Source organism: Gymnodraco acuticeps, unplaced genomic scaffold (assembly GCF_902827175.1).
Source record: "Gymnodraco acuticeps unplaced genomic scaffold, fGymAcu1.1, whole genome shotgun sequence".
Lineage (NCBI taxonomy): Eukaryota > Metazoa > Chordata > Actinopteri > Perciformes > Bathydraconidae > Gymnodraco > Gymnodraco acuticeps.
The window spans coordinates 15,985-31,455 of record NW_022991000.1 but is presented as its reverse complement, the minus strand read 5'-3'; the positions used below and the strand labels follow the sequence as shown (position 1 = coordinate 31,455).

At 41.5% G+C, this 15,471-nt stretch overlaps 1 protein-coding gene across 1 annotated transcript; it reads left to right on the top strand.

Annotated features, from left to right (window-relative positions):
* The first annotated feature begins 2,634 nt into the window (after positions 1–2,634).
* On the top strand, positions 2,635–15,248 carry LOC117559276 (transmembrane protein 65-like). The gene is made up of 6 exons (XM_034235956.1): positions 2,635–3,243; positions 4,405–4,472; positions 4,647–4,701; positions 10,336–10,378; positions 10,825–10,930; positions 11,564–15,248. The coding sequence occupies exons 2-6, from the start codon at positions 4,461–4,463 to the stop codon at positions 11,684–11,686; spliced, it is 339 nt and encodes a 112-aa protein (XP_034091847.1). The 5' UTR covers positions 2,635–3,243; positions 4,405–4,460; the 3' UTR covers positions 11,687–15,248.
* The last annotated feature ends 223 nt before the right edge of the window (positions 15,249–15,471 follow it).

Here is a 15,471-nt window from a genome sequence, read left to right as displayed (position 1 = left end):
TCCTTGACCTAGTCTGCTCCACAGGTCTCACCGCACCACCACCTATCCAGTCTCGACCCTCATATCTCCGACCACCTGGCCATCACCATGGACATCAATATCCCCATCCCCATCCAAAAACACAAGCGCACAATAACCTTCAGAAACCTAAAATCCCTGTCTCCCTCAGCACTCTCAGCTTGCATCACCCGCAAGATGTCCGCCTTCCCTCCCCCCCCCGCCTGACAATCCATGTCAACTAGTGGACTATTACAACACCACCCTCTCCTCCTGTCTTGATGAACTGGCTCCCCAAAAAACTAAAACTGTCTCTTTCACACATTCAGCTCCCTGGTACACCGCTGAACTCCGCCAAATGAAATCACAAAAACGCCAACTGGAACGCCTCCATAAGAAAACCACTAACAGTTAATCTCCATGCCTACACCGACCACCTACATCAGTACAATAATGTGCTCAAAGCAGCCCGGACCAACTACTACTCACAACTGATACACTCCGGCTCCAGCAACCCCAAGGCTCTGTTCTCCACCATCAGCACACTCCTTAAACCCTGCGACAACGCCACGCCATCCTTCACAACCGCACAGTGCAATTCTTTCCTCTCATTCTTTCAATCCAAAATCGACAGCATCTACAGAAACCTGACCTCCTCAACAGCCCTCCCCATCTCCCCCACTGGCTCCCCCCCCTGGCTCCCCCCCCTTCACCTCAAAGCCCCTATCCCGGTTCTCCCCTGTGACCCCAATGCAACTTTCCACCCTCATGGCCGGAATGAACTCCACCTGCACTCTGGATCCCATACCAACTACATTTGTCAGGGAATGCCTCCCTCCCATCTCCCAACTCATAACCACAATCATTAACTCCTCCCTCTGCTCTGGATCAGTCCCCCCCTCACTCAAACTGGCTGCTGTTACACCCATACTGAAAAAACCCGGACTCACACCTGACATCATGTCCAACTTCCGGCCCATTTCCAATCTCCCGTTCCTATCAAAGCTACTCGAACGTGTTGTAGCCTCCCAACTAAAATCCCACCTCAGCTCCAATAACCTGTTTGAACCCTTTCAATCAGGATTCCGGACAAAACATAGCACAGAGACAGCCCTCCTCAGAATCACTAACGACCTCCTCCTCTCCTCAGACTCCGGCAATCTCAACATCCTCATCCTCCTCGACCTCACAGCAGCGTTCGACACCATCGACCACACCATCCTGCTGTCCCGCCTGGAATCATCCCTCAACATCACTGACACTGCACTCTCCTGGTTGAAATCATACCTCACCAACAGACACCAGTTCATCCACATCAATAACTGCACTTCCTCCACTGCCCCTCTGAACCAAGGCATCCCCCAGGGTTCGGTGCTTGGTCCCCTCCTCTTCATCCTCTATATACTCCCCCTTGGAAAAATCATCCGTCGCCACAACCTCCAGTATCACTGCTACGCTGATGACATCCAACTCTACATCTCCACAAAAACCATCACTGCCACAACTCACTCCACACTCACCAACTGTCTCTCAGAAATTAAATCCTGGATGCAAACAAACTACCTTCAACTGAACAGCGACAAATCTGATATCATCATAATCGGACCCCCATCCCGCACCAACACCACTCAGAACTTCAACCTCACCCTTGACAACACCACTCTAACCCCCTCTCCTCACATTCGCAACCTTGGAGTAATCTTTGACAGCCAGCTCAAATTTGACAAACACACAAACCACATCACCAGGACTGCCTTCTTCCATCTGAAAAACATTGCCCGCCTCCGCCCCTCACTCACCTTCCCGGCTGCTGAAACCCTCATCCACGCATTTGTCACTTCAAGACTGGACTACTGCAACAGCATCCTGTATGGTTCATCATCCAAAATCCTAAATAAACTACAATACATCCAGAACTGCGCTGCCCGCCTCCTCACCCACACCCGCTCCAGAGACCACATCACCCCTGTCCTTCAAAACCTGCACTGGCTCCCTGTTCGTCAACGAATACACTTCAAAATCCTTCTGCTAACACACAAAGCTCTCAATAACCAGGCTCCCCCTACCTCTCCGACCTGATCCACCACTACACCCCTTTCCGCAGCCTTCGCTCATCAGAAGCGAACCTCCTCTCTATCCCCAAGAAAACCAAGCTCCGAACCTGGGGGGATAGAGCCTTCTCCATCGCTGCCCCCACCCTCTGGAACTCCCTCCCACAACACATCAGAGACTGCACTGACCCCCCCCCACTTTCAAAACACTGACCAAAACACACCTCTTCAGACTGGCTTTTAATCTGTGAATTATGCTGTATTGCTGTTTTAATAACTTTTAAATGTTATTTTATCTTGTTTTAATAACTTTTAAATTCTATTTTATCATGTTTTATCACCACTGTAAAGCGTCTTTGAGCACCTGGAAAAGCGCTTTGAAATGCAATGTATTATTATTATTATTATTATTATTATTATTATTATGGTGAGAAACCTAATTGCTGCGATGCACTTTTATAATTAAATAAATATTTTCATTTTAAATTCATGGTGTGTTGCATTCTTTGTTTATAACTGTAGATATTATGGAAAATCATGACATTTTTTGAGCGTGGGTCCCTTAGGACCACAACATTTCTGTTTTGAGTCTCATGCTGAAAAAGTTTGGGAACCCCTGCTGTAGAGCATCCACTGGAAGTGTGAATTGTTGAACTTTAGAAAACAGGTCCTGTCCATTAAATACTTGAAGAAGCTATTGTCCACCTCATGCAGGAAGTGTGGCAGCAAATTACCTGGCAACTGAGTTGGTCTTCGGTTTCTTCATTCCAGATCGCCATGATGTAAAATAAATTCTTGCGTCCAGGTGAGATGAAAATGAAAAATAATAGCCCTCTGTGTGTACCTTCTTCACTTCCGTTTTGCTTCTCATGCACTGATTCACTAAGCTGAACAGCCAATCAGAGTGATTTATTTTGCCGACAGCCTTTTGCCGACAGCTCCCCGATTCGACATGTTGAATCGGGGGCGGAAGGTGTCGGCACGGCCGAAAAGACACAACGGTGCGGTACACACCAATCTGAGTAGGGCAACACGACGCTCATCGACAGCCCCACATCTATCGACGGCCTGGTGTGTTGGGGCCTTTAAAGTGAAACCTCAGCAGTTAATGAGCAAACGTCTGATGTGTTTTGATGTTTTTTCCTTTCAGAGAATCAGGAGCCCTCGCCGCCGACTAGGGCCCAGATAAAATATGGTGAGATTAAATGTGACGCACGCACTCACAATCATCTATGTTTTGGAAATAAACCGCAACCTGAAACTCCTCCATGAGTATTTCTATGTCAGCAGTTCTGTTTTCCTTAAACACTTTGAGTAGTTGATCTCTTTTTTAAGTTTTAAGATATATAATATATCATTCTATCATATACCAGTTTGTACTGTAAAGTCTGAACTTCGGTGATAACCTCGGTTCAATAACTGACCTCAACATCAGACTTAAAAAAAGCTATTTTCAAACAATATTTATCCACAGGGGGAAACTATTGAGACCACCAGGGGTCATGTGGAGTAGGTCATTATTAAAAAGGGTGAAATCCTCGTGCCCTAGAGATTACTAAACAAAGAGAACAGAAACAAAAAGAGTTGGATTTGTTGTGTAAACTGATGAAATCTTATCCATTATTGGATATTCATATGGCTTTCAAAATAATAGTATTGATTTATAAGTATTATTTTTGTAGTGTTTATGTAATAAACATGCTATATCAGGAACCATAAATATAAACATAGACTAATAAGTGATAGAATAAAGAAAATGCTATATTATCCTGTATGCTCTATTAAAAACCATAGGGCCACAGCATTGTACAAACTCTTTTCCACAATGGAAGCATGCAGACATTCGTCATATCATCAGCCTCAGCTGTACTTTGTTAAGTGCTTGTTATCTGATAAAGTTAAAGCTAATATGCTTAGATGGTGAACATGATATGAACCTGCTAGACATCTCAATGTGAGCATGTTTGCACGCTGACAATAAGTCCAAGCTCACAGAGCAGCTGGCTTTGATTCTCCAAACTCTACTACTTCCTCTCATTAAGTATGCAATACTGTTCAGGCCGGTCTGTTCTGTTTATTCATATACTTTGCATGTATTGACCACATACAATTCAACACTTCAATAATCTAAAAGGCTTTACGACTTTCACCTCTTCAAAACTTACTTAAAAGTTATCAAAACTGTCATCCTCTTCCTGATTTTAAAAATAGTTAAACACAATTTCCTTCAAATATGTTTGAAGTGAACTCATGTGTTAGTGTTAGAAACGGCACATTAAGCTGAAGGATGAACATGATTTCTGCAGTTCCCTGATAACAACGTTCTGTGTTAATCCTTCTTCCTGTTTCTCTGCAGTTTTGTTCCACAACTGTATCCCCTTTATTGGATTTGGCTTCCTTGATAATGCCATCATGATCGCAGCAGTAAGTGCCTTTTTTAATTACACAATGATGAAGCTTATTTTTGACTGTAATGAATTGCCTTCATGATTGACAAATGCAAGTCTCCGTCAATGATGTATCTTCTTCTGTCTACCTGTATTCTTTCTAAAACTCTGACTCTGATGAGACCCCCCCTCACTCTCTCCTCTCCTCCAGGGAACACAGATTGAACTCTCTATCGGAGTCACTCTCGGAATCTCCACCATGGCTGGTAAGAACATGTAGAGAATCTGTAGTCGGGTCACCGTGAAATTTAAAATTGAGTTTATTATCTTGTCCCAAATTCCATTTATACATATGTTGGTCAAAAATATTTAATCGATAATAATTGAAGTCATTTCTAAATAAAAAAGCCAAGCATTCTTTAGTTCCATCTTCTCAAATATATTTGTTTTCTCTTCAAAACATTGAAAAGTGACCTTTTATAAAAACATGTTGTTCACCATAAACCCCTGCTATTGCTTTCATTCAGTATGGAGGTAGATTTGCCTCAGATTTGTGACCAGTTCACACAAATAATACTGTCTTTAAATGTGTCATCGGTGATTACTTTCCACATATGCAAAAAATGATTTGTAAACAAAAAATATTTGGCTTATGAATTGTATTAATATAGTTTGCCTTAGGGCAGTGTTTCTCAAACTTTTTCATACCAAGGACCACTTAACCAAAAAAAAAAACACTCGCGGACCACCTAACTCCACAAATATCCAAAAACACATAGTTTTTTTACAAATCGCCTGAAAATGGTACAAACAAGTGGCAACATGTGTGATGAAGGTGTTTATCTGGGCTATATCATGCAATCGAAAGTGAAACTTAAGCTCATTCCATTGCGGAGATATTCCCGCAAGAGAGCGAAACATTTTAATTTATTTATTTCAAATATGAAATTTTACCAATATACTCAAGGACCACTAGGGGGCGCTCACGGACCACCAGTGGTCCGCGGACCACACTTTGAGAAGCACTGCCTTAGGGTACAGCAAACTCATCCTTAAGGCTACCCGTCATGTATTGGTTTAGGTGGGTAAAGTTACAAAGCATCAGTTGTAATTTATGAACTATTCAGATCTGTGTCAAACTAAGCCCGATTCAGTTAAGTTGTGATAGGTGAATTACACATTTAGACACAGAATGTCTATCTATCACACAAGATGCACTGTGGCTCCATAATTCGGGCTGTAAGTCACAGTATATTCTAGAAGCGATGCCTCCTCTTCCATCAGCCATCACTAAAGCCATGTTTCTACTTCTAAAGCCTGGCTGATGCCACCAGTTGTATAAAGTTGCACTGAAGAATCTTCTTGAAACTCCTCAGCTCTCCTGGGCACCGCAGCAGTTTCTTGCACACCGCCTGCTGCCATCATGGCTGCTGTTCTGGGTCTCAGGTCAGGTCTTTATTAGGCTGTGAAAACCATAAAGGCACTGGTGCTCGTCTTCTCCCTTTTGCTCAACACTAGATTATTCTGTTTCCATGGATACTTGGCTCCAATTTCCTCTGCAAAGTGAAAATGGGGAAAAAAGGCTCTAGATCAATAGCCCGTCTTTATCCATCCCGGCGCTGCTTCATATTTGTGTCATCATCATCCAGCCTGCAGTGATGCTCAACGACTGATTTGAGAGCAGACCTTTTCTAGCTTTTAACTCTGACTCCTGTGTCATCATCAGCACTTTACTGCCATATGCAATCAGTCAGAGGTGCTGGTGAAATGAGGTTGTGAGATTGTATCGCTCTTTCACTTTTCCATCTCACTTCTTGAGGGAACTTGGACTGAAAACTTCCATCTGGAGCTTTAGTTCCTGCTGGAAACTCTGCTAGCATCCAGCGCTAAGCACCGTTGCTTTTGGTGCCTCCAGAGATCCACTCAAAACAAACACATACGTAACACCTTAAAGGGGACCTATCATGCAAAATGCACTTTTGTACGTCTTTTACAGTATACATGAATATGTGTCCCCGGTGTGTCAGGGAACTCACCAAGTGTCAAAAAACACAACCCTCTCTCTTTTCCTCCATACCCAAATCTCTAAAAACGGGGCTGCAACGGAGCTGATTATTATTTGAATTTTTCTGATGTCAGAAAAGGGGTGCTCCGCCTATATGGGCAACTCTCCACCTATCAGGGGAATGAGAGACCGCTCGAAAGCGCTGGAGACGCTGTAGTACATATGCCAGGCCTGTAAGTGGCGCTGTAGTCTGCCACAAAAGCAGAATCAGCCTTTGCAAAAACAGGGCTGGAAAAGAGCAAATAGAGCGAAATGAGGCATGGCTAAAATACATGATCTGTTTGGTATTTTGAAAAAAAAACTTCACAGACATGTTTTATAAAGGTATGGCCCTACAATATATTTTCAAATATAGCATGATAGGTCCACTTTAAATTGAACTAACCGTGAACAAATGTCATTTCTACCGCATTGTCAGCCATCCACTGTGAAAATCCAAGCCGCAGCGTGAATTATTCACAAGCGTTGTCGATGTTATACATCTGAAGCTCGTTCTGCTGACAGTCTTAACGTGAAGGCAGATGGAAAAGGAGCTGACTGGTGTATTGGAGGGTTTCCAAAGGTGCTCTTTTATCTGTGAACATGTAAACACCTTCTCTCACTCCTACTGCTCTCCTCTTGCATTGTGCTGCCACAGTCTATTGTTTGAACTTCTCTCTCTCTGCTTTTCATCTTCTTGCATATACGCATTTATGTGGGCCCTTTGGCACAGCACATTTTTAGGTACAAGCACTTCTTCGTGTGGGTGAGTTTCTTAAATGTTGCTGAAACGTGGGCATTGCATGGACAACACAGGCTCTAGAGGTGGATAATAGCCTAAATATCAGCCACTTATTTGTAGATTAAACTTAAATTACTCCTTGAATCTTTTTTCAGGCACCTACACAATGGCAACAGACTAATGCAGCGTTTCTCAAAGTGTGGGGCGCGCCCCACTGGTGGGGCGCAGAGATGTGATAGGTGGGTCGCGAATGGACGCGATGAACGGGAGATTGTTATTATTTTTTAAATAAATGTTTTGGACCTCAGGCCGGAATCGAACCTTGGTCCTCGCGGGCGGTAGTGTTCTGTTACAGCCGGAGACTCGCAACGGGTGTTTGCGGTGGCGGATGCGGTACCGGAGCTGTGAAAGTCCACCTATGCCAGAGCCAGCGGCCCACCGAAGGCAGCAGCCACAAACATACACACACACACACACACACACACACACACACACACACACACACACACACACACACACACACACACACACACACACACACACACACACACACACACACACACACACACACACACACACACACACACACACACACACCACACACACGTTGCAGTCGGGAAGAAAAGCAATGTGGAGCGGCACCTCACCACTTCATAATAAAGGAGTTTAACCGTGACACTTTTCGAAATCCCGTTTGTGTCCCCCCACTTTACAAATATGTTTATTATTATTTTTTAACTCAAGCCGTCATCGCCACGGAGGACCACACAGCTTCTGTGAGCGAGCGAGCGAGACAGAGAGAGAAAGCGAGAGAGCACACCTTTATCTATTTAATATATTGTAAAGAATAAAGTAAGAAATCATTCCAATAGGCAGGGTTGGGTTGTAATGGAATACATGTAACGGCGTTACGTAATCAGAATACAAAGATCAAGTAGGCTAACTGTATTCAGCTCGCATTACATTTGAAAAACGAGTAATCTGATTACAGTAAACCTGAAGTGAATACATTTTGGAATACTTATTGGAATTATTGGTGGAAAAGTTTCCTCACAAAATGTAATATTCATTACCGGCAGAACTGTGTGCACTGCACGGCGCTGCAGCATGTCTGTGAGCGAGAGAGAGATGCAGCGTGTCTGTGAGGCCCCGCCCCCGCACGCAGATGAGAGAGAGAGATCTCTTTCAAAATATATTGAAAGTTAGAAACGGAGATGGTTAGATAAAATGTGCAAGATAACGTTTATGTAGCATTTCTTTATTGTCGAAATGATGACATTTCATAACGGGATACAATCAAAGTGAATGGCCTGCTGCTGCTGAATGCATGGGGCAAGTGACTGGAACAAGTTTTAAAAGTTATAACATCGTTTCAGATAATAAATAATAATGATAATTCATTCTATTTAGGGGCGCCTTTCAAAGCATATTCTAAGGAAAGGTTTTAAGACAGTACAAAGAATGCAGTCCGGGTGATGTTTTTTATGTGTGGTGCAGATGAGAGGGAGCTGTCCAGAATGACACCAAGATGTTGTGTTTGAGTTCTTGATAAGCCATGAAAACAGTAAAATACGTGTCTCCTGTTCACCAAAACATACCCATCTGTTATGGAAAAAGACAAAGTATTCTAAAAGTAATCTGAATATGTTCGGATTACTTTCAGAGCCATGTATTCAGTATTCAGTAACTGATTACATTTACAAAGTAACCCTCCCAACCCTGAGTATAGGACAGTGAAAAAAGAAAAAACAGTTTAAAAGGGGAGTGATTAGTCAAATATGCATAAATAAAAAGAGAGAATGCTAACTAGGTAACATAAGATAAGAATAAACAAGTTCAAAGGATTTGTTATTGGTTGTGATAATATTCTAAAGATGTTTGGATTATTGAAAAGTATACAGCTCCCTTTCGTCTGAGTGTTGAGAGCTGTATCCATGAATTCATCTGGTGCTCAAAGAGATTGATGTATTTCACTTCAACATTTAAAATAAAGCAGGTTCAAATAATTAAATTGCATACATGTTCTTTTAGTAAACACTGAAAACGGGTCCCACAGACCCAAACAGCACACAAAGGTTAAAGGTAAGCATATAATAATGTTAAAATGTGCTAAATATACACTGCAAAAAACAAAAAAAGAGAGGAGTAAAAGTAGCTCACGATAGGTGGGGCTTGAAAAAGCCCACCTGTTCAAAGTGGGGAATGGCAGAAAAAAGTTTGAGAACCACTGGACTAATGCAAGTAGGCCAGACATCTTTTTCTCTTTAGACGTCCCCTCTTCCTGGGGGACCCTGATGCTTTTCTAGGCCTGGTGGGATATTTCCCAGCTCCCCTCCCGGTTTGACTTTCTTTGGAAACCATCTCAAGATAGTTATCCAGGATGCATCCTGATCAGATGTCTGAACCATCATAACTGGCTCCTTTCATTGTTACCGAGTAGTAGGTGTAACCCGAGCTAGCATAGCAAGGGCTCCCTTGACAACAAAAACTCTATAGTATTTTTTCATTAGATTTCTAAGTATCATATAAAATAAGATCTGTGGCAAACGAACGTTTATGATACTTGCATGTTTTGTTGGCATCACCACTTTTAGGATTTTTGAAGTGTAAATGCAATCGGCAGTAATAAAAAGCTAAGTGAAGACATTTTTCTTATTTCAGGCATCCAACCAAAACACGTTCAAAAAATCTAGACCCTCATGAGGGAGCCCAGAAGGACTCATTCCTGCACCACTCTATTAGGATGTTCTTAAAAATATTTCCTAAAGCACCATTATACTAGTTTCTGTATTTTTGCGATTTAGCGCCCCAACAGTTTCAGAGTGGTTGAATTGATGCACCACTTTAGAATATGTGGACAGATCTAACATTACACCTGCATTTTTTTATGAATCCATTAGAATAGCTGAGTGGTTATCTTTGCTAACACAGCCAAACATCAAGCAATTGCCACAACACAAGACAAAGCCAGCCAATATTACAAAGCCAATACCCAAAAATCAGTCAATTCAGTATTTATCATGTGATTGTTATGTGCATTATTTATCTGTCACTATGTGTGTGTTCATCAGAGAACAGCAGACATCAGAGTGTTCCCTCTTTGTGTTTGTGCAGCTGCTGCATGGGGGAACCTGATTTCAGATCTGGCCGGTCTCGGGTGAGCAGCATTATGAACGCTCTGATGTGTGATTTGTTAAGGTAGATGTGTGAAGTCTTTTGAAGAAAGGTGCTTCAAGGTACAGTCTGTGTTTGCTGCATTTTCATTAAAAGAATGAACTGAGGTTTCTTTGTGCTCTTGTTCAATCAGGTGGGATTTGAGTTGTTACTACTTATAGTTTTTCATTTTCATCTCATCTGCTGCTCTATCTTTACACATATTAATGCTTGAGTTTATTTTATTTGTATACTTTGTTGTTTTGTCTCCAGGAGAACAACTTTGTTTTCCACCTTAAACCGGAGGACTTTTTTTAGCTACATTTTAACGGTAGCTTTAGTTTCTGCAATCGGTTTCAAATGAGGGAAATGATTGGAATGTTGGGATGGTTCATGATTTTTGTCAATAACTCTACACAAATATACTAACCCAAATATGTGTGCATGCAGTCTTGCAGGTTATGTGGAGGTTCTGGCGACCAAATTTGGGATGCAGGGTCCAGAACTGACGCCCAAACAGGCGGACATGTGGCAGACCAGGGTCAGCTCACACATGGTGAGAAACGGATTCATTTATAGCAGCTAAATAACATCTAACACATGTATTTTAACTGAATTAAAAATGTGTATACAAATATTTGTCTGAATATATTTTTTACGTGGAAAGACAAATCTAAATTTGAGAAGGTCAGACAATTGCAATATGTGCATCTCTAATTTGATGACTTCAACACAAAGCCAACAATTAGGAGATGACTACAAGGAACAAGTAAGTCGTGTTAAATGGGATAACACGGAACAAAGGTCCCGTGCTGGAGTCGAAGGGCTGATGTTGCAGTTTAACCTCAAAGGCAGTGTGCTCCGATTTGTTTCTTCTGTGAGGCACATCAGAGGAAATGTTTTAAAAGGAGCATCCACAGGTACGAAAAGAGAGAATTTGAAAAGCGGAGTAAGATCAAAGCTATCAAAAACTCATGTGGAGATAACTTCAAAGTTAGCAGCCCTGCAAATGACTCTATTCTGCACACTGAAACATGTCGCTGGAGCTGATGCTGTGCTTCTCCTCTGTCGCATAGCTATCTAAGATGCTAACAGGCTGCTCTGACATGTAATACATCAATTTGATTCTAGGTCTGTGGGTGAAGGTTATTTTGACTCAATATGATGATATCATTTCCTCCTCCTGCAGGGTAAAGCCATCGGAGTGTCCATCGGCTGTATCTTGGGGATGTTCCCGCTGTTCTTCCTGGATGATGATGAGGACAAAGAGAAAGCACATCCCCGCATAGACACAGTGTCACCGTCTTCATAACCAGCCACTACACTGCACACTTACAGACTGGATACTGCTGATGTCAACTTTAAAAAAAAGAACAAGTATTTACAGCTGGATGTTTCTCTGTCTTCCTGCTCAGGCGGCGTACACACCTCTTCAGTCTGTAAACCATTGCAAGCTGTTTGTGTTAGCTGATGAGATTCAGTTCACAAGCCCTTGTAGCTTCTTCCTAACACCATGCTGTGTTCACTGTCTGCTCAATCAACTCATGCCATCTGTTAGCTCAACATGTCAATACAATGGGTATTCTCTCATTTCAATTCACACATTTGACATGTTGAGGGACAGACGCTCCAGGGACCCATCATCCATTCTTCTTTTTCACCGTGAGAAAAGAAGCTTTTATTTAAAAGGAACAACCTTTTATTTATTTGTGAGGGTCCACATAATGTTAGTAGACACTTTCAATAATAATATTGAATGAGCCTGTCTCAAGCACTTTTAAAATCTTACATTTTCTTAAACAAATATATTATGTAGTCACAATCACATCTGATTCAGGTCTGTTTGATCTGCACAGCATAGCACTCTGTCCTCAGACCCCTCAGTAAATAAGGAAAGCCCACCCCAGTACTAACAGATGAATCACTTTTAGTGGACGCTGCGAAACCGCTTAAACTACATTCAGCCTGTTCTTGTTCTTATCCAATCATTACGAAGTCAATCATTTTCCCCATTAGTTACTTAAACACAAAGACATGGTGGAAATGAATCTGATGAGTCTCAGCGTGGATTCATGCTCTCTCGTCAGCAAATACTTTAATTACACGTGTGCCAACAAACTCAATTAAGTACAGTTTCCTCGTCAATAACAGGGCCACCAGCTAACTTTTTAGTACCGCAACAATCTCATGTAAACTTAGATTCTTGCATGCAGTGTAGTACTGTGTGTACACATTCTAATTGGTGAAAACGCCACCACTTACCGGATCAGTGCTCTACATTGGCAGATTCCTCAGTATATGAATCCATATCAAGGGGGAGGAGTTACCGATGCAGAACGCTTCAGCCTTCTTAGTCCCAGCCTGAGATCCACTAACTGGAACCTTTGTCCCCTGTTGTTAAGAGCAATCGATAGTGTAGATTAGAAGCTCATTTATTGTTAGAAATGAAAAGATTTGGTTGTCATTGGAAACCAATGTGTATTAAGTCCCAGTTTTTGACACAGATCAAATAGCTTTTGTGAACGCTGCCTGCGCGGCTCTCAGGATGGGAAGTGCTCACAACACCTGCACACTACAGCTGGTTCAAATATCAGCTTCAGCAGGTTCATAATAATATTCTTTATTAGACCCCCTCCTCTTGTCCACAGAGGGGTGTGAGTTGCCATCACACAGAAACATCCAGGTGTGAGGGGTCCCATCCTGACGGTAGAAACATGCAGCATGTTCAGGAACACTACTTCATGTTCAACAGACAACCTGAGGCTTGTGTCCTTTTTATTTTTGAACTAACTTGTAAAGCAGTACATGGAATATGATGGGACACTTTATACACAAACCATTTGGGTCAAAAAAGGAAAGCGTTTCTCAGCGTTCAGTGCCCACTGCTACCCTCGATGGGAATATGTGTCTGTGTTTTGCATGAAGAACTGATGTAGCTCTATAATCAAATGTTTCCTGGTCAGATGGTTTTTAATATGCTGGAATATCTTCAAATGTCTTGTACCGGTTGAAGGAGGATCATTGGCGAGGCTCTGAAACTGAAGTTGCTCATTTCAGTTTTGGGCTTTACCTCTTTGTTTTCCAAGGTCTTCTTTGTATCTCTGCTTGTCTTTCCGCTCCATCTTTTCTCTTATTTCTCTTAAGGACGCTTGATTTGGATCCAGCCATCTGTGTAACGCTTCTCTTCTTAGGTTTTCTGCTCCATCAGACTCGTAGCTGCAGATGGTTGGATTTGCCACAAACAATAAGAGCGTGCAGTCTCAAACTGTCTAGCATATACCACGAGTCACTTCAGTAGGTTTTATTGGTTTCTACAGCTCAGACCTTGTCTTTCTAAAATGTGTAATCCCTCTCTCTTTGCTTCTCTCTCACTCCAGCTTTCTGCTCATATTCAAGGTGCTTTTTGTAAATACAGTGAATCCAATTGATCCTTTTGCTGGCTGCATCTGAAACCAATCCCTATTCACTCCTTATTTCAATTTCCATTTTGTAATGGTGCAACAGAATATTATTTTCACTTTTGATTTTTATGGATCAACAATTATTCATTATTTGAATCAGAAAAGAAGAAAAATAAATGTTGGGGATCCTAGACAAAAGTAATTGCCTAAAATACAAGAATCTTACATTCTAAATACTCACATTTTAGAATGGCACTACTTAGGATTCTTTATGTAATATGTATGCACTATAATTTGCTCTAAAAATATCCCACAATGCATCAAAACAAAGTAGAGTCCACGGCAATTATTTTTTGATTATCCTAAATAGCAAAGCCTAACATTTGATAGATGCTTAAATAACATTTCTACCACACTACTGCTGATGCATGATGTTTTATTGTCCCATAAATGAATGTTGAAATGGAATCTCAAGCATAGCTTTCCCCCAGTATTCCTGATTACTACATATTCAAAAGGAGAGAAATACTGCTTATTAGTTTACATAAACATATCAACTATAGTTATATTGTTGCACACAATTGTATAATCATTTAAGAGCAGTAACATTCTGGTGTTGCTAATGGGAAAATATGTATTTATTTGTTGCCTTATTTCCTCTTTGCGTCTCTGCAGTTGCAACAGTAACATGAAGGGTTAACCCATCACTTTGTTTCTATGAACCCTCAACTGGCTTTGACCCTAGCAGAGTGCACCGGTCAGGAGGAAGGACAGCAGGAGTTATGTTAATGCCTTGAAAGGTTTGAGAAATGCCTAAACGCTAAAATGTTGTGATATTGATTGTGATGCAGGGAGGAGACGTGTTCATCTTCAGAGGGATGAGGACACAAATCCTCCAATGAAAAAGGAATGAAGTGCAGGAGATGATAAGGAATGTTGGGAAATAATGGAACCTCTGAGTTCAGACTGACTGGAGACAGAAATGTTTCAAAAATATTGTAATGAGTGTTTGGATTCCATATTTAACTTTGTCTTTGGTTTTACTGTAAAAGCCGCGAGGGAGTTTGAAGAGATTTATCGAGCAGAACAAGAAGCAATATCTGTTTGAATCATGTGCTAAATAAGGAGTAACTCATTAATAATCAATGTTCTCAGACACGTGAACTTGAATGTTTTTGTATCATCTCATGTTTATATCACGTCGTGTAATGTTTTCTAACAGGATGTTCAGGCCTGTGGTGAACACATTTGATTGTTTTGTATTCCTCTAGAGATTTTGAAGCATATAAACAAAGTATAACCTCTTAATGAATGCTGTGTTGTGCTGCCATCTGTGGACCAGCAGCTGTGCACCGATACGTGTATGTACTCTAGCCAGTCATGTGGAAGGACTGATTATACAGTATGCATTGTGGAACATAATGTGCAATTTAAACTCACGTAATAAATTTAGGAGTGTTACCTCTGACTCTGCAGGTTGTGCTGAAGCTCTGTTTGTCTTCTCATTTGTCGCTGAAGTGCCCTCCAGCAAGGCATCGGAACTCACTAAGGAAGGCTGAGGGCAGCAGATCTTAGGTCAGATTGTGTACGACTGTCACAGAATACACATGCACAGTAATGCATCTTAAAGTGGACCTATCATGCTATTTTTAGGCAATAGCATAGGTCTCATATATAAAAAACATGTCTGTGAAGT